At 37.0% G+C, this 27726-nt stretch overlaps 3 protein-coding genes across 3 annotated transcripts in view; 1 reads left to right on the plus strand and 2 right to left on the minus strand.

Moving 5' to 3' along the window:
• Nucleotides 1–3622: 3622 nt before the first annotated feature.
• On the minus strand, nucleotides 3623–9596 carry LOC136240076 (WSCD family member CG9164-like). Its single transcript, XM_066030919.1, has 2 exons — nucleotides 8740–9596; nucleotides 3623–4062 (listed from the first exon to the last, which is right to left on the minus strand). Exons 1-2 carry the CDS (start codon nucleotides 9518–9520, stop codon nucleotides 3722–3724), a joined length of 1122 nt encoding a protein of 373 aa, XP_065886991.1. The 5' UTR covers nucleotides 9521–9596; the 3' UTR covers nucleotides 3623–3721.
• Nucleotides 9597–9700: 104 nt separating this feature from the next.
• On the plus strand, nucleotides 9701–15034 carry LOC136240075 (uncharacterized). The gene is made up of 3 exons (XM_066030918.1): nucleotides 9701–9904; nucleotides 13314–13616; nucleotides 13665–15034. The coding sequence occupies exons 1-3, from the start codon at nucleotides 9763–9765 to the stop codon at nucleotides 14813–14815; spliced, it is 1596 nt and encodes a 531-aa protein (XP_065886990.1). The 5' UTR covers nucleotides 9701–9762; the 3' UTR covers nucleotides 14816–15034.
• Nucleotides 15035–16185: 1151 nt separating this feature from the next.
• LOC136241510 (carboxypeptidase B-like) overlaps nucleotides 16186–27726 on the minus strand; it is a 30078-nt gene continuing 18537 nt past the window's right edge. Inside the window, exons 11-12 of the mRNA XM_066032734.1 lie at nucleotides 19934–20072; nucleotides 16186–16503 (exon numbers count right to left, since the gene is read on the minus strand). Of these exons, the coding sequence (XP_065888806.1) occupies nucleotides 16402–16503; nucleotides 19934–20072 (241 nt within the window). The 3' untranslated portion in view covers nucleotides 16186–16401. The remainder of the gene's footprint in view (nucleotides 16504–19933; nucleotides 20073–27726) is intronic.

A 27726-nucleotide genomic window follows, 5' to 3' on the forward strand; every position in this document is an offset into this window, starting at 1 on the left:
ATGTACATCTATTTGGTTTTTGCATAGATAGTATAGAGGTTATCCGTTTAGTGTGACGTCAAATGGATAAGCTCTATATATTACGTAATATATAATATCTATGGTTTTTGTAACTGCTCGTCTATACGGAAGAACGGTTTTTGCCGAATAGTATGAGGATGCAATAAAAATCAATAGGGTCTGCAATATGAAAAATTGATATCCTTCAATCAAAGACTAAAGTGTAGCTTGAATAACACCAGCATGGCAGCCATGTTTTGTCACTTCCTTTGAGTAGAAAACTGTCTTAAAATCGCATGATTTTTTTGCTGTAGTGGTTTGTAAGATTCTTTGTATGCCACGAGATTCACCTTCAACATTGTTCAAGTGATCTAAAGTATCAGTGGTTTGATTTTATTGGTCAGTTTTTGGTAGCAGCATGATCTGTTCAGCTTTTTGACGACAAACTAAATGTTTCTTCCACTGGAGCACATGACAAGCAGAACAGCAACTGCACTGTGGGTCAGCAACAGTTAGTACTTGGTTAAAGTACCTGCATGTGAAATATGGTTTAAAATGAACCTTGTTATGTATATTATTGTATTATTACTGTGCAAAACCTCACATGGAGATTAAAGCAAAAATAAACAATTACTATTATCAACAAAAATTGTCCTAACAGTTAGTCTAGTCCTGCTAGTTTAGTCTTAAACTGATTCAGAGATGTCGAAAAAATCACATCATTGGGTAGTGCATTCCTAATCTTTATGGAGGAGGGAAAAATGAGTGCAAATAAGAGTTAATTCTGGTGGTCAGCTGCTGAAATTGCATTGAATGCAGGTGGTAAGTAGATGTAACTGGGGTAAGGTAGGTGTCAGGTATGTCAATAAGATTGTGAATAATGTAGTTATAGCTTTTAGTTGGTCTTGACAGTTTAGTAGGGTTGGCCAATTTAATCCATGTCTTGTTAGCCATCTGTATGCTGAAATTCAGCTGAAACGATTACAAACAAATACTAGAGTGGATGATGAATCTGTGAAACAGTCTCCAATAGCAAGGATACGAAGTTTATAAACACCTCGCAATACGACTATCTCGCCCAGTAAATGCATAGAACGATACAATACGTGAAATCGGCACTCACATGATCAAAATTTCAAATCACAAAAATTTTGTTGAAAGCCAAGCAACTGCAAACATTTTGGAAGGTGGAGGGGTTAAAAGATATAATAGACTCTGACTCCGAAAAACAAGCCCCAAATACTAAAACCATTACAACCTTACAATCATATAAAGTTGTGTTTACAAAAGAGGCCAGGAATACATAAGTGTGACAATATTTTTATCCAGGATTTTTAAAGCAACCAGTTGAAGTCTTGAACAAGCTATAGAGGTAACGATGTTACAACTTGCATTAGTAATATCAATTTTTCTGGTGTTAAGTATGCTTTGCACCCCTACCACCACCTTGTGTACTTTGTTTATTTTGCTATTTTGTGGAGCAGATCTGTGAAGTGCCTGCCCATTGTTCTGCTCCTAAACTGCCTAGGGTGAAATATTGTGTACCAGGATTATGCATCTGCATGCAATTTACCTAGTTAAGCATTCTGCGTAGTGCTCTATTACAGTATCATACATAAATGTTGTATTAGAGTGACTGTTGTATTAGAGTATCTCAAGTCAGTCAAGGGGTGTGCAGCTAGCTTGACCTGAGGTCATCTTGTTTACTGTTAAGTAAAAAGTAAGAGGTGTGGTCTCCACTATTAGTCCACCTAGATACTTATTTGATGGGTGTAGTCGCAATCCTATCGCAAACAGGACCCTACTTGTGAAGTTGCAGATATCTAGCTAGTATACCTTTTATAGTAGCACTGGGACTGAAATCCATCACTGAAAGTAGCCTGATTGAAGATAAAAGAAAAGACAAGGCACAGAGGGCCTACACTCGTGGGAACCCCAAAAGGCACATCCTACTGGTGAGTTTGGTATTGTGGTGTAAAATGGTGGCAATGCACTGCTTCGTTTGGCCTTTAGCCTTGCAACTATGGTCAGTGAGGCAGTGAGACTAAAATTCAAATTTTTGGTGATTTTTTAAAATTATATTATATATCCGGCCACCTGTGTTTAATATATTGTATGGACTAGTAGTATTCCTAAAGGTGATTTTCGTCACGTAAGATGTCTCTAGGATGATTTTCAAAAGTGGAATTTTGGGTGTGGTGCAAAATTTTTGGAGTGATTCCTACTTTAATGGTGCTACCGTATCGTTTGATACAGTTGTATGTGGTTTTTTGTGTAAATGAAACACAAATGCCTTTTCTACTCTTGTCTTATAGTGATCATGATGATTCCATGAATGTTTTCATCGTAAACAAGATATGAAGATTTTATGAAATAACTAGTACTTAATTAGATTCGGTTGTTTATACAATAATAATTTTCCTTAACAACATAGTGTATGTACATATGTGTAAATTCCACACAATTCTTATGAAGGTTGTAGGTAACAGTTGTGCTCTCATTCAATCTCATACGAAAGCCTGAGAGTAGAACATGTAAAACACTTACTTCACTGCAAACATTTACCATAGCCTTACAAATAACATATACCAGGTTATTTTTCAAGAGTGGTTTGTAATTGTATTACTCTCAAATTTTTGTGAGATCAGTTTCTCGCCAAATTTTACCCCTCAACAGTACGTACTCTGTTTTCCTTATTTAAACCCTGCACCTTTAATAGTAGCCACACTTGAGCGATGCCACAATTGATTTTGAAAATAAGGGAATTGAGCATCAAGTAGTGGTTGAGTTTGAATAGTTGCTTTTGAGCTAAGGTAATAAACGCTGTGGCATTTAACCAAGTAAATATGGTATGTAGGTATTCCTTGCTAGCTTGCCAGTTGTATGCAATCCACTGTACTGGACGTCTGGACTTTTTTTTTCCAAATTGGCAAATGATTGTAGCTATTGCTTTACTAGCCAGATCACTTTTCCCACCTGCACACATAATGACAGTAGGTGGTTATTCCTTGATAATGCCAATAACGACTGAACATATAAGCAATAGGCCTATAATTATTCCTTTTGAATCCAGATTATACCTATAGGGAGAGTCTCCTAACCTATGGATGTACAATGTTACTTAAGCATTTAGTTGGTCCTCTGGTTAAATTATTTAGCAAATTTGAATGCCAAAGTGTACCATTAAGGTCAGGATCTTGTGGTTCCAAGCCAACAGCAACATTAGGCACGTGAAGGTTGATAATAAATAATGCAGTAGCCCTGAATTGAACTGCATGATTGTGTATGTGCAATTATCTTTAATTATTCATCCAGTATAATTCTCATTTATTCCAATCTGCCAACAAAATACCCATTGTTATATGCCAGCATAATTCCTTCATCCCTATTTCCAGTGCCCTCACAACTGGATCTGACAGACTATGGGCTCCATCAAGTGAGCATACTGATCATACACTGTAGGCTTTCTCAGTGACTGCTATAGCATATTTAATAAACCAGAATAATGTTGAATCCCAGTAACCATTTAGCATTCAAAGGGTGATGAGTACTGCAATGTTGTAACATTAGTAAGTGTTAAGCTGATTCCTAGGATTGATACTCTACAACTTTGTGATGCTAAATTTTATGGGAATTGCTTAAACATATACACTGTATCCAAATTTATCCTTTTCTTGAATACTTATTACATATAAAATAAGAGTAATACTGTACATGTACTTTACATGTAATTTATGTTATATTGTTTCAAGATATGATTCACAGATGCTACTTGTTTCATTATGTAATCTCTTTGCTCTGGAGTGTAAGGATCAAATGATCTTGTATGCTTTCTATGAAATTTTTCATTCGTTGACTTGACTGTACACTGGATATCATCTTCAGTATAAGGGTACTCGATAAAGTCTAACATATTTTTTATTTCCTTGTATACATCTGTGACCATCTCCTCATAACATAGCACAAGTGTAGGAAGTTCACTTGATTGCATCCATTGTTCTATGTGTTGGCGCCACTCATCAGCCTTTAATTGTACTGCTTTGTCCCATTCTGGGTTAGTACCTACATATGCAATAGGCATTATCACCAGCCATACAAAGTGACTCATGGTACAATGCATCTGTAATTGTGCACTAACAAATAATTAAGATAAATATACATACCGGCTATACACCCAGTTATCACTGTGGTGTCTCCCTACTATCTAATGCAATGGATGGCATACAGTTCTATTTATGGGAATGATACAATCCAAACAATAATTCACCAGTTGCACGTATGCATGTGACTTAAGAAATTATTCTGAACAACTAAAATCTTTGTTGATCTCACCAGTAATGGGATGTAAATCCTTGCAGACAGCAACTGTGAAAGGATTACCTGTAGTTTGTATTCAAGTATTACTGGATTCGGTACCTACAAGCCGAACATTGTATATGTGGCTGAATGCAAAGGGATGCTGTATGTTGTTCAAAACCTCACCTGCGTATCCTATATAAGCAGTATAGTTTGCATAATTACATACTAACACACAACTCAAAACACTTCCAACAAACTTCAATTAACTGCCAAATATCATTTCATACTGTACCAGTAATTTTTCAAGGCTACACCTTTGAATTAGTTTGATATCGTATCAGGAAGGCACGCTCATGTACAGTAGTGCACTGTATTTACTCTAACACATCAATATCCTTCACTCTAATGCAACGGTTATTCTAATAGTAGGAAGTTTGCATTCCATTACAACACTCAGATCTCTCTCGCACATTTTACATGTACTTCCTATAACCTACTAAAACCGTGTTAATTAAAGGCAGATTTAAATTAGCCAAGGAAGGTGGATAACTGATTTCAGTGTAATTTTTACCATGATTGTTCTATTAGAATATTTTATCTCCTTGTTTTACATGTTTTTTATCTCCAACTGTTAATCAAGGTCTACAAGTAAGTTTTGCTAATTTCTATCCATACCAAAACAGCAAGATGTAAAAAAAGGAAAAAAGTGTAGCCTTATGCCAGCTTGAATGTGGTTGTCAAGAAAATTGATTTCACAACTTTTTGTACTGGCTTTTAATTTGAAGGCTGCACCTTCTTATGGGTATTTACAAGCCTCTTACAAAAAAAATGAATGTTCTGTTAGGGTGACTGTTCTATTAGAGTATCTCAATTGTGCGTTAAAATGATTGCTTGGCTTCTGCATTATACAGTAACTCCATGGTTGTTATTCTAATTTGTTTACTTCCACCTGAAGTTTATACTGTGATGGGTAGACTATCCATGTTCTACACACTGATCTCGTTCAACTTGCTTCCATAAGTATGATTCCTAATCGCATCTTGTTACCACTGCTTGGCTCTTGTATTATAGCTATTTGGCTATTACTCTGATTTGCACAATATCTAGTTTGAGTTACAATGGTTAATCTATGCTTTCAACCCATTCCCATAAACAGTTTATCCTGTAGGCATGACAAGAAATAACTCTGCAACTATTAGTCATACTCAAACAAAATGTGGCACTGGAATTCACATTTGGACCCCTTAAGTAATCAGATAGTCTTTGTAAGCAAGTGAAAAGAATATAGCAGTACTGACTTCTTGGACTGGCTTCTTAGACTGCATGGTATAGGAGTGATAGCACATCATTTTTAACTAGATTTTCACACTAAACTTATGATATAGTGAAATGCAACATCACTGCTACTATCCTGATCGCCTGGCAGACTCTTGTAAGTGTTCGAGTATTAATCGGATGGCTGCAGGTTCGAGGCTACTCAGGTCCAGTAATGGATTATTCTCCTTACTCCACCTTTTCAAACACACTTTATGTAACAACTCTAAACAGGCTGTAGGACCAGGTGTCCTACAGACCTTCAGCACTTGTGCTGTAAAGCCTTAATAAATAAAAATAAATTGCACTGACATCATCATTATACTGCCATGCTATTATACAGAGAGGCATGTATAAATCATAAGTTACTGAACAACATAATAATATATCACTACATAAGCACTAACTGATAAAGAGTGCTAAAGCAAATCGTCCTATATACAATGCATGCAGTCTACCTGACTGTTATGTTAGAGCATATGACTGTTATATTAGAACATCTCAATCTTACGAGGTGAAAGAATTGAAAGCCCAAAGTGTACAACAACTTCAACTTTAGTCTACATAACCACCTTTTCTCTGTATTAGCTTATGCTATAGCCATAATAATTGTGAAGATGTGTACTACACATAATTGAGATATCACATGATTATAAGGAAAATTTTGGTGCAACTTTGTAATACCATGCACTGTTAAAACTCAGGTGGTCATAGCACACTTAAACAACAGCACACCCTAGGGGTGCAGTCACACTTTCAGGATATGGTGTGTAAAGCACATAAGACAAACAGTGTGACTGTACATTGGTGTGTATGACACCAATATTTATACATGAAAAGTTATTCTCTGCCATTATAGATGATTCCAGTATTTAAAAGAGGTATTTTGTGGCATCCTTTATCATTGAGGGGTTGTAAGAAGGATCCCAAAGTATCAATTTCATTGAATTTATGTGTTTAAAATATAATTGTGACAATAAACTCATTTTGTGCTAAGCCATTACACACAGGCAGTTCAGATCAATGCACAAAGCTGGTATATATGTTTGTATCAACAAAATTAATTTCCATTAGCTCATCGCTAAATAAAATACATCAATTATGTCATCGGACATCAGAATGTAAACAACAGTAAAGGGATAACAATACTGTGTACTAATGATCAGTGGGGCCAGTACGTATCATACTGTAGAACATGTAAGCCTTGGTTGAGTGAAATTAAAACCCACAATGAAACTCCATGCTGGCTGATATAGGTTTTAAATACATTTTAAAAACAATGTTTAAGTAGAGATGTTAAAGTAGATAAGTTGCTGACTGACACATAGTGTTGTGTACTGTTTGTAGATTGTTGACATTCCAGCATTGTAACACCAATTGCAAAACTGTAGATGATGCAGCTTTTCACAAATAGTACTGAGATTAGTAGTTGACTTTGATAATAGCTTGTCATGTCATGTCATGCCTCCAACTCCTAAATCCATTAAGTGCTTTTTGTCATTTGTAAACTTATGGTCACACTCTTATTAGTGTGGTGTGATGTGGTGTCCATTAAGTGCTTATTGTCTCTTGGTAGGCCATAAGTGACCATAAGTTTACAAATGACAAAAAGCACTTAATGGATTTAGGAGTTGGAGGCATGACATGACATGACAAGCTATTATCAAAGTCAACTACTAATCTCAGTACTATTTGTGAAAAGCTGCATCATCTACAGTTTTGCAATTGGTGTTACAATGCTGGAATGTCAACAATCTACAAACAGTACACAACACTATGTGTCAGTCAGCAACTTATCTACTTTAACATCTCTACTTAAACATTAAGTGCTTATTGTCTCTTGGTAGGCCGGTGCCTACCAAGAGTTCATAATATAAAGAGGGAGGACCTCCTCCCTCTTTATATTATAAACTCTTGATAGGCACCGGCCTACCAAGAGACAATAAGCACTTAATGGACACCACATCACATCACACTAATAAGAGTGTGACCATAAGTTTACAAATGACAAAAAGCACTTAATGGATTTAGGAGTTGGAGGCATGACATGCCCGAAATTTTACCTATTATGCTTTTGAGCATTGCTCAAAAATTAAGCCTATTATGCTCAAAATTATGCTCTAGAAGTGACTGTTTTATTAGAGTATATCAGCCTTTCCTGACTGCTCTATTAGAGTGACTGCTCTATTAGAGTATCTCGATCTTATTTCTGCAAAGTGTGAATAACCAACAGAAACGATTTAATAAGTTGTATTACGTGTTTTTAATTATAAAATGCACTAATAATACTATTGGCAGTGAATATTTGCTTTCTTTCAGGCGCGCGTATTGCGCATTTAATTAATTTTTCAAACATCGTCCCTATTATGCTGGCATTATGCTTGATGCTTTTGGCCACCTATTATGCTTTAAATTATGCCGGCATAATCGGCCGGTGCCTAACTCTTGATACTACGCTTGTAAAGATGTGCCAGTTTGGACAGCAATATCACAGCTGTGTTATGACCACTTCTATATTAACAGTGTGTGGGTGACAAATTTAGTTCACATTTTGTTGCTTTCACCCTGAGAGAGTTTTCATAGAAAAATATCACAGCATAATTCATACATAAATACTGACTATTTGTTCCGTCTATGCTTAGGTGTTGGAACTAATAGTCCAAATATTCTACCTTGGCTCAAACAAAAACAGACCATAGCCCCCAATAGTAAATAACATTAGAGTCAAGGTAGAATATTTGGACTATTAGTTCAAATATTCTCTAATGTTATTAGTTCAAATATTTGACTCTAATGTTAGTTCAAATATTGGTTCAAATATTTGACTCTAATGTTATTCACTATTAGTTCAAATATTTGACTCTAATGTTATTCACTATTGGGGGCTAATGTTATTCACTTGACTCTAATGACTCAAATATTCTACCTTGACTCTAATAGATTTGAGGTTAATTTTGTCTCGTTATAAGGAGTTTTTAAAAATAGTTGTTCCAATACTGAATAAAGACGGGGTTAGAATATGTAGTATTGGAACACTATTTTTGCTGTGTATGTGGCTCACAAACATTCAAAAATTTTTCATTGCGGCATTAAGATGTTAAGCTGTATGCATGCATGTTTACTTACCAAAATGTTCTTGAGAAAGTTCAATTGTATGTCCATTTTTGGCTGCTATCCTAGTATAATCTGCAGCAATGGCGCCTAAGGGATTTCTAACAATGTATATAATCTTCTTAGCAAATCCAATGGTCTCTTTAACACTTAGGTGAGTCTTTATTGCAATGACATTTTCTGATGCAATCCCTTCACCAATCATCCCAGAAAAAAGATAATGCTTATCACAATATACTGAACCAGTATATATACCAGTACTTGTTTCAAGTAAAACTCTTACCCAAGAATTTCCAGAGCCTGGATAGCTAACAAGTGCAACTGGTGTTCCAGAAGTTTGAAAAGACATTTTCTTACACTTTTGATAAGTATTTGGAACCACAACATGATCAGATGGTGAACCCTTTCTCCTCACCATTGAAAATACAGGGCAAAATACAAATTGTCGTTTAGAGATTTCTAATGTCAAGTTGTCTACACCTACTTGCGTCATTATATCATCCAGTTCATGTAATGAGAGGTTTTGGACATACTGTAGAAATGGTCTTTGGTGAAAGTATTTTACAGCACGATTTTTCACTTGAGCTATTGTAATACTACTATTTGTTATGGGATTAGTTTTCATCTCAGCAATCGTAGTCTTAGAACGGCTGTTAACGGTTGCGTTGATGTCGGTATTGATAGTAGTTGATTTCCTCCCATGTATCATCTCACCAACAAGTTCTGCTCTGAATATAAACAGCAACAGCACTGCCACGTAAAACGTTACTGATACGAATAACCTTCGCTTTAACATTCTCGAAGTAGTAAAGTTAGCTACTAATCGTTACATGAATCCCTTTCATAGAAATGATAGATTCCTAGATAGCTACCATTATAGCTACTTATACGAATTACGTAGTAGTTACGTGTCTATCCGGGCCCGCGCTATTCTGTACACTAAACAGTGGACGAAGAATGGCATTCCACGTGACCCAATGTTGTCCATGAGCGGTTATATGACTTCCCTAATGGTACGTTAGTTTTAACAGCGAAACAATGTCTCGCAAATTTCGACTTGCTTGTACACTTCTTACTGCGTTTGTAGCAATAAATGGTTTCATTGCGTGGAATAAATCCTCCTCCGACCAGAACATGACCTGGGACCTCGCCTCGGACAGTAACACAGTTACTCGAAACGGTATGTTCAACATCAATTGATTTGTAAATACTATAAAACAGATATACTGGACCAACAGGGCAGGAATCGACTCATAGGGGAGAGTAGCTACATGTTTAGCTAGTTATTTAGCTCTGTGGTATCAGTGTCTGTCATCGCATTGATCAAATATATTTGATCTCATCCACAGGCTTTACAGACTTGATTTTCTTCCCATCAATGCTTTCAGTAAACACACTATATGTATGAAACTCAATCCCATATGAAATTTTATCCCTATACCACCAAATTCCTTATTAGATCATGATTCCGTTTAACTGATTCTTCTTACTTTGTATATGTAGTTGCTGTTGGTTTATTTATTTGTTAGCTAGCTAATGTTTTTGTGCTACTGTTTGTGTATATTGTGTGTTTTAGCCGCAAGCCGCTGTGCCCCTTTTGTGTACCCTTTCTTCAGATAAAGTATGTTGAAAAAAGGGTTCCAAATTTAAAAAAACATAATACAACACTTCAAAGGATCAAACCGGAGACCCCTAGGCTACAGTTCTACCACTATGCTATGCTGCTACTAGTTACCCATTTCCCTTAATTTGTACCTTGTAAATGTGAAACAATATGAACCTATATATATATATATAATTATGGTAGCTAGCTATGTACACCCGAGTGAAGAAGAAACCAAAGCTAATGCTATTTTAGGTTTGCCTAGGCCTGTTAAGCATAATGATGTCTTTCACTTTTGTTGAGTATGAGGCTTGGCCTACTATTCGAACTTACCTTCATGCAACTAGTGTGTTTGATTCTGGAGTTATGATGGATGATTGCCATATGAATAGTACAGCACTGCCATACAAATAGTCACTCCATATTTATTATTAACAAGTACACAGAAAAATTTGGAATTTTCAACTAGATTAGGGACCATAGCACATTGATAAAAAGTTCTGAAACAAGCTGGAGTAGTGCACGATATTAAATCACAGTAAAACTATTATATCCGAAAGTCTACTTGTTTGGTAACTTTTTTTGTAAATAATTATTATCACTTGGTGAACCCACGCGTAATGGTGCCACACACCCCAATTATCATCTGAAAAGTGAAGTATCCATTACGCTTCTTTATCAGCTATTTCTAACCCATTACACAGCATTTCGGATCAAGAACTGTTCGAAAAGCACCTCTGCAACCAGAGTAGCCACTTTAAAAATATGGACGATTTCCGTTTCGAAGGGAAGCCATCACGTGCTACCACCAATTCGGCACTTTTCACTGTCAGCAAAGATGAATGGGACACAAAGGAGGACACTGGTAAATCCATGAAAAATGCATTGTACGTACTGTGGTATGCCAAAAGGCACATCTCGGCCCGAAGCGACGTCGAACAGTGAAAAAATCAAGCCCATAGCCTTAGCCATTATCAAGTTACGCTTGTCCGAAGACATCAGTCAGTTACTTACTTAGTCAGTAGAAAATTCCTTTAAATAATTTTTTTTAAAATTCTGTAGCAACTTATTGAAAGTGTTTCGGGTCGATCTGAAAGCTTGATTGGGCTAGTTTTACCTAACCAATACTGCCTCATCGTTGTCTGGGGAAATTGAGGCTGCTTTTTGGGTGATATTATTTCGTGGGCCACGCCTACTCCTTTGTGGTTCCTACTATACAGTACTTATCATACTGTATGGTATACTGGCTTGAAATAATTCACCACGTACAAGTCTAAGTCAGATAACTGTCATGTCAATGGTGTAGATAATTATACAATCAAATATCATAGATCCTTTACAGATCTATGCATACGTACATGAATCAACTTCATGAGGGCATTACTATAGTGGTTCACAGATACTGTAAACATACTTTTAGATGGAAATGTTTGTATTCAGAGTACCAGTGTCATATCTAAACGTTTGTTGCTATCTTGTCAATTGTGTATAATGGTTTAATTTGAAGATATTCAAAGAAAAAGTTTGTATCATGAACTTGAGGATGGTGAATTGGGCACTGACTAGGTTTTGATATGCAACAGTCACTACTGGACATTTTGTCCATAAAACCAGTGAAAATCTGTGAAATGTTAAGTTCAGTTTCATTGGGTAGCCCCAATGAATATTTGTGACCGGATTTCATATAACCCACACAAAATCAAACTTACGTTTTTACCAGAAATGGATTGCTGGTCTAATACACTATTATATTCCACTCTGTATTTCCTTCAAGTGTGGTTTCTGCAGCAGCTTTCTTCTGACCCTGTCAAAGCCACGGGTGGAAGATTGATGCCATTAAATGGCCATGGCTTTGTTGTAATGGTGTGTAGTGAGCTAGGACTTCACAGAGAGCTCGCCAATAGTGTTCTTGATCAATTTGGAGTGATTTGAGGGCCATGGAGGGCCCAAGCTTGGCCTCTGGATTCCATTCGTCTTCTTGCTCCATTTTATACTCCTATATTTAGCCCACCCAACACCCACATGAAAAAGGCTGCCCAAAACAGGGCATATCAGAAACTTATACATCCACATGGTGATAGCTTTAAATAGATGAAAAAAATTTGTTTGCACAGCTGTAGGCACTGGGAAGTTACTACACAATGATTACTTAAAATCGCCATATCTCCTAACAAAACCAATGACAATGAAAGTCATATGAAAAGCAAATGGATGGGATTTTAATTGGTGGTTTTTCATAGGATTTTCATTTAGTTTGTCCTATGAAAAATGTTATGAAGATAAAAATTAGCTGGTGCCACCTAGGTTAGATGTCCAGTAGTGAGTAGTTCTTACTGCATGTACACAGATACTGCATGTCCAAAGGTTTATAATTATCTTATGACCAGTGTTTGCTTCTGCCAAAACTTTAGCATGGATTATACTGTTTGAATTGATTTTACAGTAATGTTGAAATGTGTATTATGTGTATGATCACAAAATGGAGTGGATAAAGCTACATACAATTAGACAATCATATAATTTTACATTATTGTGTTTATTATTTGCACCTGCATCCCCTGTGTTGTAGCAGCCATACGGCTGTAATTAAATCCAAATACATATTTATTTTGCCACTTCAAGACTTCATCAGAAGGAACAGTATACATACTTGCAAAGTGCTGCAGGTGGGCTGAAGCCTCTCTTAGTCCTGAGAATGAAATCTGGTTGAAATTGTGTACCAGTAGAGCTTAAAGCTCCAAAAGAGCAGTTCAAAGCTTCATAATAAAGATTGTTAGAGAAGCTTAGGTGAACACAGACTATAGTAGCTAGCTACATGCATGTAAGTATTGTTATGGGGAAAGTATCCGATGAGAATTGGTGGTATGCAAACACCAAAAATGTTGGTAAATTGTAGATAATATGTATATACCAGGTAAGTAAATAGTGTCATTTTAACAATATGTGCCAGACAATATGTAATTAGTGTCAAGTTGTCATATTCCAGGATGGCAACCTTTAGTCATTCATCAGAAAATGGACAAGCCATGGATTGATGGCTTGAAAATGAATCTAACCTGCATTGCTAAAGGCTTTCTCCTAAGCCAAGTTGAATTGAGATGGGATGGTCCTGGTATTGCACAGAAATCACTTTGGGTGCTTCAGTCTTCTACAATTCAGAAAGGAAATGATGTGATAAAGGAATTAGCATTTATTCCACTGCTTTCAGGACAAGCTGGGATGTACACATGTCAGTTATTCTCTAAAGACAACAGTGAATTACTGATGTCTGAGAATATAGTAGTAAGCGGTAAGTATAATATTGTACTTTGAGTGTTACAGTATTCTTTTCAACCAGATAAGTATCGTGGAATCATTAATTCAAGAAATACACAAGGTTTCATTGCAAATACAACCAGTGAAAGTAAGTCTACTTCATGGTTCCCTGCAGCTAATATGTGTGGAGGAGAACAAATATGGAAAGATTATGCTAATTTTCATAGTAGTGTTTTATCTGGAAAAGAGAAGGCTAAATACTTAGTGTATGACTGTTCACGTAGACCATGTGGTGGGCATGGAAATCGAATAAATGGCATAGCTACATTACTAGTCTTGGCTATGATTACAAAGCGTGTACTACTAATTCACAGCATTTATCCTGTTGATATTAACAATTATTTTTACCCAAATGCCATCCAGTGGAATCATGCTGTACCAAAAAATCTTGAATTCAAAACATACTACTTGTTATATACACATTATTATCGAAATTATCAAGAGTTTGAAGATGATTTGCTTAATTCTGATGGACCTGATGTTATGTATGTCCGACTACAGTGGGGTTTCTATTATCACTTAATGACTTTTCATGATAAACTGATGTCTAAAACAGTTTCTACATTTAGCTTGAAAACGCAGTATGACATGGTTTTCTTATATGGTTGTGCTTTTAATTATTTATTCAAATACCGTCTGGAAGTTGCAAAGGAATTGGATTCAATACAGTCTACACGTGGCTTGGTGACAGGCAAGTATGTGTCTATGAATGTTAGAAGTTGTTTACATGATGGCTGTCGATATAATCTTTTCAATCTTCAATATCCATGGTCACCTACATTTGAATGTGCACAGAAAGCTGCTCAGGCACTTGCTAAGAAATTGAATGTTCCACGCGTACCAATATTTCTGACAGCAGATGAACCAGCAGTAACATTGTATGCTAAAGAACATTATGGAGATCAAATAGTTCTCAGTGAAGCTCCATTTTATCACATTGATAAAGCAGGATATAAAGGTGTAGACGCTGATAGACTTAACAGGGAAGGATTTATTGGGATATTGTCTGATATTGAGATGTGTGCTAGAGCAGCTGTGTTAGTCCGATCAATGCGCAGCACTTTGTCAGAACTGATGGGTGTCATTCACTTTTCTTCACCTCAAACTAATCTACATCCATTTGACTTTTGGCAAAATAAATCCGTTTGTGAAATAGCTACACTACAAGTTTAGTTGTTTCATGAATGCAATAGGCTTCATAGAAATTTTATTTATTTGAATTGTATAGTAAAAGTTTGTAAATAGCTATTAGTTATCTATACACACCCAGATTACCTTGCAACTGTATTTTTCATGAATAATGAAGCTTTTGTAAATGTTGCTCTCTGAAAATGCCCATAAATTTTTGTAGTCAACTTCTACCTCTAGCTACTACAATAGAAATTATTGGAATTTTAAGATAGAATACTATAAATTCTGAATAATAATGTAACTATATACTGTGCACCACAGGGCCATACAACAGGTTCAAGCAAGAGTTCATAGTATTAAATATGAACTTAGTTTAAGATTACAGAAATGGGAATGCATGGAGTGTAAAGTGAAGATCTATTAGCACATGACTGCATAGGTTATCTATTGGAATTTTAGCGATGAAACAGGTGAGAGTTTGTTAAAGAATTCAGTAAACACTTCCAGTTAGTTGAAGGTGGATACCTATGTATTTGAGTGTGCCTATTATGCAGTGTATATATACATCTAGTCTGTAGAGTCTCTATAGCTACGTATACTACTGTAAATAAAACAGGTAAGTGCAGATTGTAATATGAACAGTCCAGTACACATGTACAAGCCATACTAGCTACTTGTACCAGCAATAGAAGCCTAACATTGACTAATTTGTTTGTCTAAAATTATGGCAACAGAACATCAGCAGGTGCATTTGTGAAGAGCTAGCAATACAGGATAGAGGCCTATAATGTTTTCAAACAATTCCTTTAAAGTGCAGAATACATACATACAAATGCTGCAGTGACTTACCATACAAAATTACAAGTTGGTCAAACTCTTGCAGACAAAGTTATGACTGCCTGAAGTTTCTTGACAGAATTCTATTGTAAATTAAATGTGTAGACACTTATTCCATCCTTGAAGAAGCTATTAGCACGCCTAATACTGTAGGTACATTAAAATAAGAAGTAATTATGACAGTTATCATGTCAATTCAATGTGACTTCATGGTTATTAGAGCTTTATTTCTACACAATGTAATTATTGTGGTGTCGGTTAATCAATGAGTGTTTGATTATGAGTACACATGCAATTTAGTACCTCGTTATTGATAATGAAAATTCCACACTTATCCATGATTGTTATAGTTGATTTGCCTCCCATGAAATGAATACACTGCATACAAGATTATATTTTGCATATACACATGGGATAAACAGTTTTGCTTGCGTCCTTAGGAGAATATGCATTACATATAGCTTTTTGCTAGTATACTAGATCAGACATGCTCACATTGTAGCTAATGTAGTGTGTTATGTGTGTCTATAGTGTAGAGAACAGATCAGTACAGTTACTCTTACACTGCAATCATCTCTGCACTGACAGTGTATATGCACATACACACTATCAATCATCATTAATTTTAATACCACTATACAGTATACACAAACAGTATAAACAAACGTACTGTGGTTTACAAAAAGTATTAAATTGTACAAAAGATATGTATATTGTATAAATGTAGAAAAAGGACCCTCTAATATATATATCACCAAATGGTATGCATTTAGCTTCAACACACACACACATCATTTCATCATCAATTTCTTTGAGAATTTGAGTGGTTTTTTCAGTAGCTTTTTACTGAATTGCTTTACCACTGGAACTACCTCTAAACAGGCTGGTAGTATCTACACACAAACATACAGTGTAGTAACAATTTATCATGAGATGTGCTCATTGCATGTTTTATATAAGTAAGATTATGTGATCTCACAATTAAGCTCTGTATTGCTAGCTGTGGCTTTTTTAGGATTCTCACCTAGGAAAGCATTGCAATCCATTGGTTTAAGTATGCACAGAAAGTACCTTACCATGGACAACAGCTGAACCAAGAGTTCACAAACTGTATTGTCTTGAATTACAGCCCGGACATTTATTTCTTTCAAGCAAATTTTTACCCTGGCTACTAAATGAGACCAGCAACTATACAAGACCGGTGTTTACATACCCGATAAGCATTCATGAGCCAACTTCACACCTTGGTGTTGTACTCTCCTTGATGTTTACCTCAGCATTTCACAGATTCAAGCTTAAAAGGAACTCGATAAAACGTTCTTCACTTCATCATTTATAACACTGCCCGGAATATTTAAAAAGAATGACTGCACTAGACGTCTATTTGAAACCCGGTGTTTATTTTTGTAATAATGCTGTATGACCCCTGGTGACTAAATGGGACCAGGTGTTTATACGAGACCAACCATAATCCAAGGCAATACGGTATATACATATCATGTCGTTACAGTATGTCATAACTTCACAATATGCCCTTCTATGATAGTAGGACAGTATTATATATATATATAATATTATCATAGAAGGGCATACTGTGAAATTATGACAATGATATGATGTTGTGGTTTGTGACGAATGCATGACTAGCCATAAAGTGCAAGACTCGTTAGTACTGTGCCACACTCACTACACTCAGGACAGCCATATTTATGCAAAAGGCCTAATAAGAAGCGCCAACTCAGTTGTCAGTCTAAAAGGAACCTTGAGGTTCAGTGAAAAAATGCTGAGAGCTCAAGTTAATGTATGTGTAGGTTGGTTGCTAATGACGTTGTTAGGCACACATTTCAATTGATATTGTGTTCAATTTAATTATACAAAGAAATACAGACAAACCTTGGAAGAGTTATGCCATACATGTAACTTCACAATATACCCTTCTAAAACCTTTTTCTAACCCCCTTTCTGCTACCTACAGTATGTTTGCCACCCACCACTGCCCATGTTTCTGTGCATACAGTCATGAAAAGGTTACAGATATACAGATATTTAGCAAACCATGAATTAAATAGTGGAGCTTCAAAAAGTTTTAGCAAGACAGGGCCGGAGGAGGGAAAATTGAGTTGGTCAGGCCATTGACTATAATGTTGAAATTGCTACTATATACATGCCAATGAGAGAGGAGCTGTTACGCAGTGTGCGAAGTGCGAAGCACAAGCATCCTAAGGGGGTCTGGGGGCATGCCTCCACAGGAAATTTTTGAAAATCAGACACTCAGATATATACAATTTTAGTGATATTTCACTGCTAGCTAGCTATATAAATATGCTCAAGCCTATCTGTTGTTCTTCAGACTTTCTATACTATGTATAATTGTAGACCTGACATACAGGGGACACAGCATGAAACTTGCTGTATGGTTCATTTAGTTATAGCTAGCAATTAGAAGTTCAAGGGGGGTCTGGGGGTGCAACCCCCAGGAGCTGCAGAATTTTTGCAATTTAAAGGCTTGAAAATTCCTTAAAATTGATGCTAAATTTTAAAGTAAAACTAGCTAGCAACTTGCAACTGTCCCCCCAAATTTCACAGCAGCATGGCCCCCTTTAGCTAGGATATAATTACTATACAGTGAATTCACACAGCTACAATAAAAGCTACACAGCTACAAAAATACAGTATACTACTATACTGGTTTGTATGAAGTGAACGGATTATCACGTAAATATACTGGTGGACCGTCACGAGACCAATCAGTATTCGAAAATGGCGCGATATGGGTGAGACTGAGAGTTTGTTCAGTATCTCGACAGGATGAGTGGGTAGTTGAAGAGGAGTGATTTCTACTCAACATCTCATCCAGATGGCCACCATGTAATGTATGGGTGTACAGCTTCTTGCCGCGGAATGAGTCATCTGGTTTGTCACTGCCAGCCCTTCGCCCAGTAAAAGAAGCCAAGAGAGACAAGCCAAGGAATGCTAATGATTATTTTATGAAGATTGAATTGTGATATAAGTATGCTGGTTTAGAATCAAAGAAGGCACCTGCCTTACACGTGATAAATGCCAACTGTCAGCACACGTGATACTGTACGTAGAACCCACAATCATTTCTGTACAAAACGATAAGAATGCCATGCTGTACTGTAAGGTAATTGGAGGTATTATACGTGTAATTCTGTGCTTTAGTTAGGCTGAGAAACTAGGTAACTAGTGCCATGCATTTTCAATAACATCTGTAAAATGTACGTAGCTACATGTAGATGTGATCGTCCAAAGATTGCATGAGAGTAATTTAGTTCGAACTGGTTAGCTAGTTGGTTCAACTCCAGATTATTGGTCCGGCTCAGGCCTGACCAACTGGACCGTCTCCTCCGGCCTTGCAAGAGTTCATAAAATGTTATACACTGTATACTGAGGAGTGTTCTACTCTCAATATAACCCTGTATGGGAGTAGAGTAATGTGTGTTCATGGCTACAGCTACCCAGTCCTCCAAATCCTAAACATTCTTTAACATCGATCCTAAAGACAGGCACATTAGAAATCTGTCTGTGAAATAGTGCTGCATGACTGGTCAAAGGTACTGTGTGCACATTGACAATTCAGTGAGTGAATGCTCTATTAGAGTATTTAAGCAATAAGTAGATTTAATGACTTGATTTCCTGATGATTTGTTTTGTTATACATTACTGCAAATTTCGTCACTGCGGATATCGTCCATTACCACTTAATTTACCAGGTATACCACTTAATTTACCAGTAGCTGCACAGATTCTAGTACGTTAGTTTAAATCATGCAATGTCATAATTGACAAAATGGCCATGTTAGTGTGGGGGCTTCAGAGACTTTAGCACACAGTATTCGAAATGAATGTTGTCTGTAGTTTTCTACACTTGGAACCACGAGATAATAAAGTAGTACACATACCGTGATGATGCAAAACGCACTCCAACAAGGAAAGCAGACTGAAAAATTTAAATTCAGACACAACTAGGCTTATTAGTATTGCATTATGTACTACATGTATATACCTCACCTTCGCCCTTTCTCAAATTTATAAATGCTTTCATAGGGAAACACTATCTCGCCCAATACCTTCCTGACAAAGTCCCCACACTAGCACGGCCATTTTGTTTTGTGACGTCAGAAAACGTCATTGCAGATATCGTCCATACAAAAAAGATAATATGTTGTACGTTTGAGGTATAGCATTATCAAAAGTTAGGATATTGACAGTAATTACAACTACAGATACTGTAAAGCTACATAATAAATGTAGCTATAAGATGTATGTATGGGGTGGACACACATAAAAATACAAACGTACGTTTTTGGGATCCACTAAGAAACCTGATGTCAACTTTGTTCCAAACTGTGGTCTCATTTCAATAGTAATAGGAACAATATAGTAACATGACTGATTTTTGGAGTCAACATTTTGGGCTGCTACTTCATCCTTGTATGCCCTACCATAACAATAGACAAGTATAAATGTACAGTGTACCTTTACAGCACACATAAAACATTGATTATGAGAGACATTCCCTTCTCTATTTAAATATATAACTGAACTAATAGTAAGAATCTCAATGCCTTAGTCAGTATGTTACCAATGCACTATTTCAAATATACTGAAATTATGACTTAACTGACATACAGTATTAACTGTATATTTGTTATAGTTAAAGCACCAATACGTGTGTGTACAGAAAATACATGTACAGTACGAGGTGTGTGTCAAAAGGCCAATACAGCATGAGACAAAGCTGAGTGCTGCATTTGCCTCGAGACCCCCCCCCCTCCTCCCGAGTGCTGTATTTTTCGTACAAAAAAGCATAGGTGGTGCTTTAAGTGTTATATTGTACTTCCTGGTCGACTGGCTCGGAGCAGTTTTCTCTAGTACTCAAACCGCTGCAATTTTTGGTGATCAGGATATCAGCAGGTTATATAATTTATTTCTAGTTGTAGAATGAGCTAATAGGATTATTTTGGTTAGTTTTAGCAATTTACAATATCATGCACACGATCAATCGTGCTGTCTTAGTGGAGTTGTGTTTAAATAGCTTAGTGATCAGACAATCAGTAAGTGTTTATATAACTATTTGTAGCCGTAAAACAAACTGGTAGGATTAGTTTGGCTAGTTTTAACAATTTACAGTGTCATGCATGTGGGGTTATTTTCACAACATTCCATAAATTCTCCGCATAACTGTACTGTATTTGCCCAAGTCAAGAGCGTAGCCAGGATTTTCTGGAAGGGAGTTTGGATTTGAAGTACAAAAACCCGGGTACTTTCCCTGAACCCCGTTTGAACGAAAATGGTGCTGTTGGTGCATCTATCTAGCTAAAGCCTATACACTGCTGTTTATGCAGCTTATAGAAAGTATAAATCTATTGTAATACTAACTGATCTTCATTTCCAGACACTGACATTATACTGACAGCTAACTTCACTGAACTTCTTAGCAGACAGGAGCCTTCCACATCTGTAGTTGGCAATACTTTCTTCCAGGTATACATTATTCTAGGTCAGTCCTCCTGACTTGGCTTGTACTCCAATACATTTGACACATCACGTGCCCGCAACATGTGACAAATAAACAAAAGTCATCATGTAAATATATACCAACCATTCACAGATCGTGCTAACCCGAAACACATACACAAGACGACCACTCAAGTTTATCACAGCTGCTACCTTGCAATATGTCTCAACCAACAGTACCTTCGCCATTTCACCATCAATCACATGTGCAATTGGTGCAATTGATCATGTGATGCAGTACTTGATTCATCAATGATTCAGCATTTAAAACAATGCAATGTGACCCTCAAAAGTGGTACAGAGCTGTGCCAGTGTGCAAGTAGCTATACCGGAGGGCTCAGAACTGTAAGATTTGGTGTGATTTTCAAAAAAAAAAAAAAAATCTGCTTCTGAAAGGGGGGGGGAGAGAGTTCATTTGAATCCCCCTGGCTATGTCCTTGCAAGTGTGCTGTATTCACCCAATTAAGCGCACAACTGTATTGTATTTGCCCATTTAGCTGCATAACTGTTCTGGTACCCATACAGTACAGTTATGCAGCTAATTAGTACTGTATGGGAAATACAGTACGTGGCATCGCATTGATCCTCCCACGCAAAGTACAATATGTACTTTTACAGCATACAGTAGGAACAAAGGATTCTGAGTAAATGCTATGGATTAAACTATTTACAGTATGTAGTCCTGGTACATAACAGTCCACCCAAGGATGATTGAGAGCAGCGCTAAACATTTACAGTGGACATTCTGATGCACAGTGATGCAACAAAGAACATAAATAAAGTAGATAACTCACAAGGTGGTGGCTATGACCTGTTGCTGTTTATGTGTGAAGCACACTCTTATGCTAAGCATGGTGCTGCTAAAATGTTTGGAGGCATGTTCCATCACAGGACAAGTAAACAGTATTTCAAACATACACGTTGTCATAGTTACCTTAACTAAAGTAGGCATCAAAAAAGTTCCTATTTTGTTGCACAACATTTCACTGCTTCGACGGTGTTCTGGCACAGTTTGAGCAGCGATCTGTCACAATTCCATTGCTGTTTTGATGCCATTCCACTGCTGCAGTGTTGTGAACTAGTTTTTTATCTTTCTGAGGCATTAACATGGTACCAAATTAAAGATTTTGCTGAACGAAACACTTGGCTTTTATTTGAGGTTAATATGCAAATGAAATTTTCACTTTTACTAGCTGCAAAATTTTGAGTTAATCTCCCTTGGGGTATAAATTACCTTATGATCAATTTTTCTGCATAAAAATGATCACAAATGTCGCAACTTTCACATGCACACAACACTCAATTATGAGGTATGTGCATTAAACAAATTAAATTAAATTAAATGTCACCAAAGATCAAATCTGCAATGGCACTATATTGACAAATACATCTCATGAGGAGTTCTATATCTGCATATGAAAAGTTTCATTGTTTTATGAAAAAAATTGCATTGTGTTGCTATACTATAATGTATTTTGGCACTATAATGAAATGAAAACCACTATGCACATGTACAGTATAGATAACAGGCGCTGTGTTGGCCATTTTGATGGTGTTACAGTGCCACCCCATGTTTCGATTCCACTCCATTGTCACTTCGCCCTGCCGTTGCAACAGAACAAATTGCCGGTTAGATGGGAACTTTTAGAAGAGCAATTCTTCTTAACCAGGTAAAAATAAACCATTAGATCTGTGATCGATGTAGGCATTGCCTAAGTGTTAGACATAGATGATTGTTAAGTTTGAGGTTTTATAACTAGGTGTATAATAACTATAGTCTGTTTGCATTCACCTGAGCCCTCGTTTCTTAATAATAACTCTTGTTATATGAGCCAGCTGCCCAAATATTTAGTAGCGCTGTGAAGCCCTTTAAACGCCAGAACTGTTAATCAAAGAAGCACTTTGATGTGGACATGAACAGGTGAGTTATGAGGCTTTAAAAATATCCCATACATTTAGTATGGACGATTCAGGCGATTCAGGTGTGCAAACATGTTTATAACATGAAAACCACTGTGCAAGCATTTATACACGATTAATACTTAATTACTTAACTAACAAATAAATATATTGTACAAGCCAGATGAAAAAGCTGTATGATCCACAAGTGTTGGAGAGAAGTGCCATAGTGGATGGTTTTTACAGATCGCTACCTGCTTATTTAAGGAATCTAGCATTGAATCAGCCTTTTCAACCACCACCTTCTCTGCCTGTGCCATGTATGTGCATAGATGCGGTAATGTTCTTTATATGGCCTTGTTACAATATGTGCTGCATAATATCTATGTACCGCCCTGTTCAACACATGATTGTTTAATCTAACATTTTTAAAGCCCACTCACAGCCCATGTCCATTGTTGTAGCTCCAAAGTGTTGTCTCAGACACATTATGTTTCCACGATGATTCAGTATGTACAAATATTGTCTGTTGTCTGTAGCTTCATTTCTTTAAACAGAACCAAAGCTTCTCCACGGACTGGGTCATGCCAAGCAAGTAGTCTTATGAGTTACATGTTCCTCTATTGTGTACATGCATGCATGGTAGTGGCTTACTCAGAGCAAGGATTTCCTTTACTTTAGACTTGCATGCCAAGTGCCATTGAGTTAATACCGAAATACTGAAAGGCAATACTGGCAATACCGAAAGGCAATACTGAAAGGCTGTTTGAGGAATTATGCATACGCTTATGCTCTATTATCACATGCCAAGTGAGACTGGCTTTTAGGTGATGTTTTTTGCCATGCCCAAACCATGGCCAATTCATTACTGGTGAACCACTGTATGCTGCAACAAAGGAAAGATAGAGTCAGACAAACCCTAATTAATGCATGACTAAATGCATGCCCCAATTACTAATAATTAAAAAGCAAAGCTGTAGTTCCCAAGTGTTGTCTCAAGCATATTACGTTTCCATAAGTTACTGTACTCGGTAAGTACAAATATTGTCTGTTGTCTGCATTAAACAGAAGCAGAGATTGTTGGGCCAAGTGCTTATTCAAAAGTTATGACAACATTTGCTGTTTGTCTTGGCTTTCCTCACTTCTTGATGAACTCACGATGTACAAATGTGATAACAATAAATTCTTTTCAACCATAGTAGTGCATTACATCTAGTGATACTCTACTGATTTAGACGTGGGATCGATAAACTCGACAAACCCAGGGACGAGATTTCAAAATTTTTAAGATTTCAAGTGAGATTTCAAGACTTCTACAAGATCTTAATTATAGTTTACTAGTCCAGACTTTTCCAGCCATCTACAACATTTCAGGCCAGGTTTAAGCTTCTTGCAGATCCCTTGGATTTAGACTAGAATTTCTTGACTCTTTAAATCAACGAGCTCTCATGGATCACGTGGTCAAAGTAACCCTATAGTATGAGTGCATTATTAAGCTAATGCCTAGGTCTATGTGTTGTCATAAGTTACTATGCTATTTGCTGCTGCTCGTTTTGTGCAAAGTGCTACTGTAAGTTGTTCACTAAGTACAAATTGCATTTTTGTACCTGGTTTGTGTACTAATGAAGGTGATAATCATGGAAGAAAACGGGAAAGCTGATCCATGTGTTGTTACCTGGCACTATGGATCTGGAGATACGTAGTACCTCCTTCCTCATACATGCAATAACCCACAGTACCCACAATAACCTGGAGAGGTGTAGCTGCCAATCGCGGCTACTAGTTCATACTATGAAACACACTAGAAGAGAGGTGTAGCTGCCAATCACGGTTACCAGTTCATACTATGAAACACACCAAACTGAACACACTTACAATACCAGAGCACATACAGCAGATAAAATTGTACAAGTTAGCATGAAACCTATGAGGGTGGGGGCCTGCACAGTGCAGTTAATTTAGGAATCACTGTGCCCAAGTGAGACCAAGGGAAAAAGGCATTTTTTTTTTTTTTTTTGCCTGCCCGGAAAAAAACCATGTGCATACCACCCTCACAAACTGCATGAAAAAAAAAACCAATGTGTGCAAAACAAAGTCCATATCTTGATCACTGCTTCCACCCTTGGTCATGGTCTGCCAATTGAGTCAGGAAAATCACACTGGGAGGGTGGGTGGGAAGGTAGCCTACACTTAAATGACAGCGTAGAATTGAAGACATGTGTTCACACATTATGATTTATATACCCCCCTTGCACGTGCCTGGCATGTGCACATGCATTACATATTCCGGAAAGAGGTTATTTTCCGTCTAATTCACAATGCTCAACCGACAGAAAATACACATCCATATGTTTATTCAATCTCCCTGAGGGTTTTGCACAATAGCGCTTCATTTGTTACATAAGTACATGTACATTATCTATCTATATATAAAGCTGAAAAGCCGTCTGTCTGTCTGTCTGACCGTCTGACTGTCACGCTGCTTACTCAGCAGACTTGGCGCGAATCAATACAATCTGTGCTGATAATAAAGCACTCATCATCTGTCTACTCTAAGATTGTCATCATGAGTTCATGCGTGCTTCTGTTCGTTCTCTACAGCACGTCGAAGGCCAAGGTGTAAGCAACATTCCTTTGAAAACCACAGCACACACTGTTCAAGTGGTAGAACGCCTGACTATACACCTGTATACGTCACATGTTGCAATTTTCACCTCATGATATGTAAACTCTAACCATTTCTCAGTTGTGCTTTGTACCATCACATACTTCATAATCACCAGTATTCTATGAATCAATATAGTGTCACACATTTATACATGAATTTGTCAGTAAATCATTCATTTCAAGTTAGAAAGGGATGGCTTGTAGTGTTCTGCTTACTCTTCTGGTCCTTACTATTTGTAAGGCTGCAGAAGCAGTTGATCATCAGTGTCCTGTTGCTGGTAGTGCTAGTGGTATGGCTGATTTCCAACAAGTCACCACAGTAGACTATTGTGTTGTTGATGATTGTACCATTATGAGGACAGACAGTGGAGAGGAGCTGGATATTGTCTATACTACTGACAGTCTCCTTGTTGTCACCCCAAAAGGTAACCAACCCAGACATTGTACTAATATACTGTAGGTCACACTATTGTCACTCCAACAGGTGAACAGACTTCAATAGCCATTATGAAGGATGGAGAAAATCCACCTTGTCAAACCTTTAATTATGTGGTGAGTTTGTCGCTTATAATATTGACGATAGTGGCTAATGGTTATATCTTCTTTGTAAACATCTTGGTCAAGGAGAAGCGTACTGCATTTGGATTGCTACTCATGCTATACAGTGGAAGCATAATCTTCATTCTACCAGTGAATGCATTTGGTGGGGTATTACTACAGAGTGCCGTACCACTCAACTCACAACTGGTATGCTATATTCATGTGTTTTTCTTCATGCAAGGAATTATGGTCCACGAAGCATTTGCTGTATGCATCTTAGCTCATGTCGCATTTATCATGTACTACAGTAACAAACTACGAGCAGACATGCCAAATACCAAATTGTTTAAGCGTTACACTGCATTCGTAGGTGGCATGCAAATCCTATTCTCCATCTTCATAATATTATATGATGTGGCAACTGGGAATTATTCGTGTGTACTAGTATCCAATGGCTATTGTACTTCACTGCTTGACCCTGACCAATATGATACCCTGACCATTGCATGGGCTAACACTAATATTAACAAAGTGCTTCAAATCATCATCTTTGGCATATTACTAGCCTATTACTACAAGTACAAAAGCAACATTACTGAGGTTCATGCGGCTAATAAGATACAGACTAGTACCTTTTCAGGATTGGAATAGTGATTGGATCAGCTGTTGGAATTGCCCAGTTATTTTGGTTCATTGGTTCGATAGGCCAAGTGCTCTTCAATAGCACATCATTTGGTATATTTATGTACCAGTTAGGTGGCTTCATATCCAATATGCAGTATGGGGTGATTACATTTTTTCTCACACTAAAGCGACGGATTAAACGCTTCTGCAAGAAGTAAAGAGCCTTGCTAAGAGCAACTGAACAATCATGTATATGTGTGTGTATAGTTGGTGTACAGTATATTAAGTTTGTCAGGTATAGTCTTTACCTGCAACACTTGCTTTTAATGTAATTATTTGCCAAGAACGCCATAAAATAAGCAGTTCACTATGACTTGTATGGGTGCATGTTAAAATAACGAAGTCACAATATAACGTATGACTGAAAACTGTACATACTGTTACTATAGGCACTTTGCAATAGGAAAGAGTCATAAAACATGAAGTGCAAGTTGGAAAATCAAGCTCTCCTTTAATGTTGTCTTCCAAAATAATTAAAAAGTGCTATAGTAATTTAGCTCAGACGCTTATGCTTCATCAAGAAGACTGTTTTGATAACTGGGTTAGTAGCACTATTGTTAACAATGGAGCTATAGTACTTTAGATCACTATTAAACATGCTTGAGTCACTTCTCGAGGCCAATAGACTCATATATGGTCAAACAAGAGTAGTGCCACCACAACTCAACCTGTTCTGTGGATATAAACTACCATACCATTGCTCTACAGCCCTTTTACAGGTGTGTTAGCATTCTCGGTGATCACGCTAGCGTACCCTCTCTAAATACTGTAGCTCACACCTGCAG

Source organism: Dysidea avara, chromosome 12 (assembly GCF_963678975.1).
Source record: "Dysidea avara chromosome 12, odDysAvar1.4, whole genome shotgun sequence".
Classification (NCBI taxonomy): domain Eukaryota; kingdom Metazoa; phylum Porifera; class Demospongiae; order Dictyoceratida; family Dysideidae; genus Dysidea; species Dysidea avara.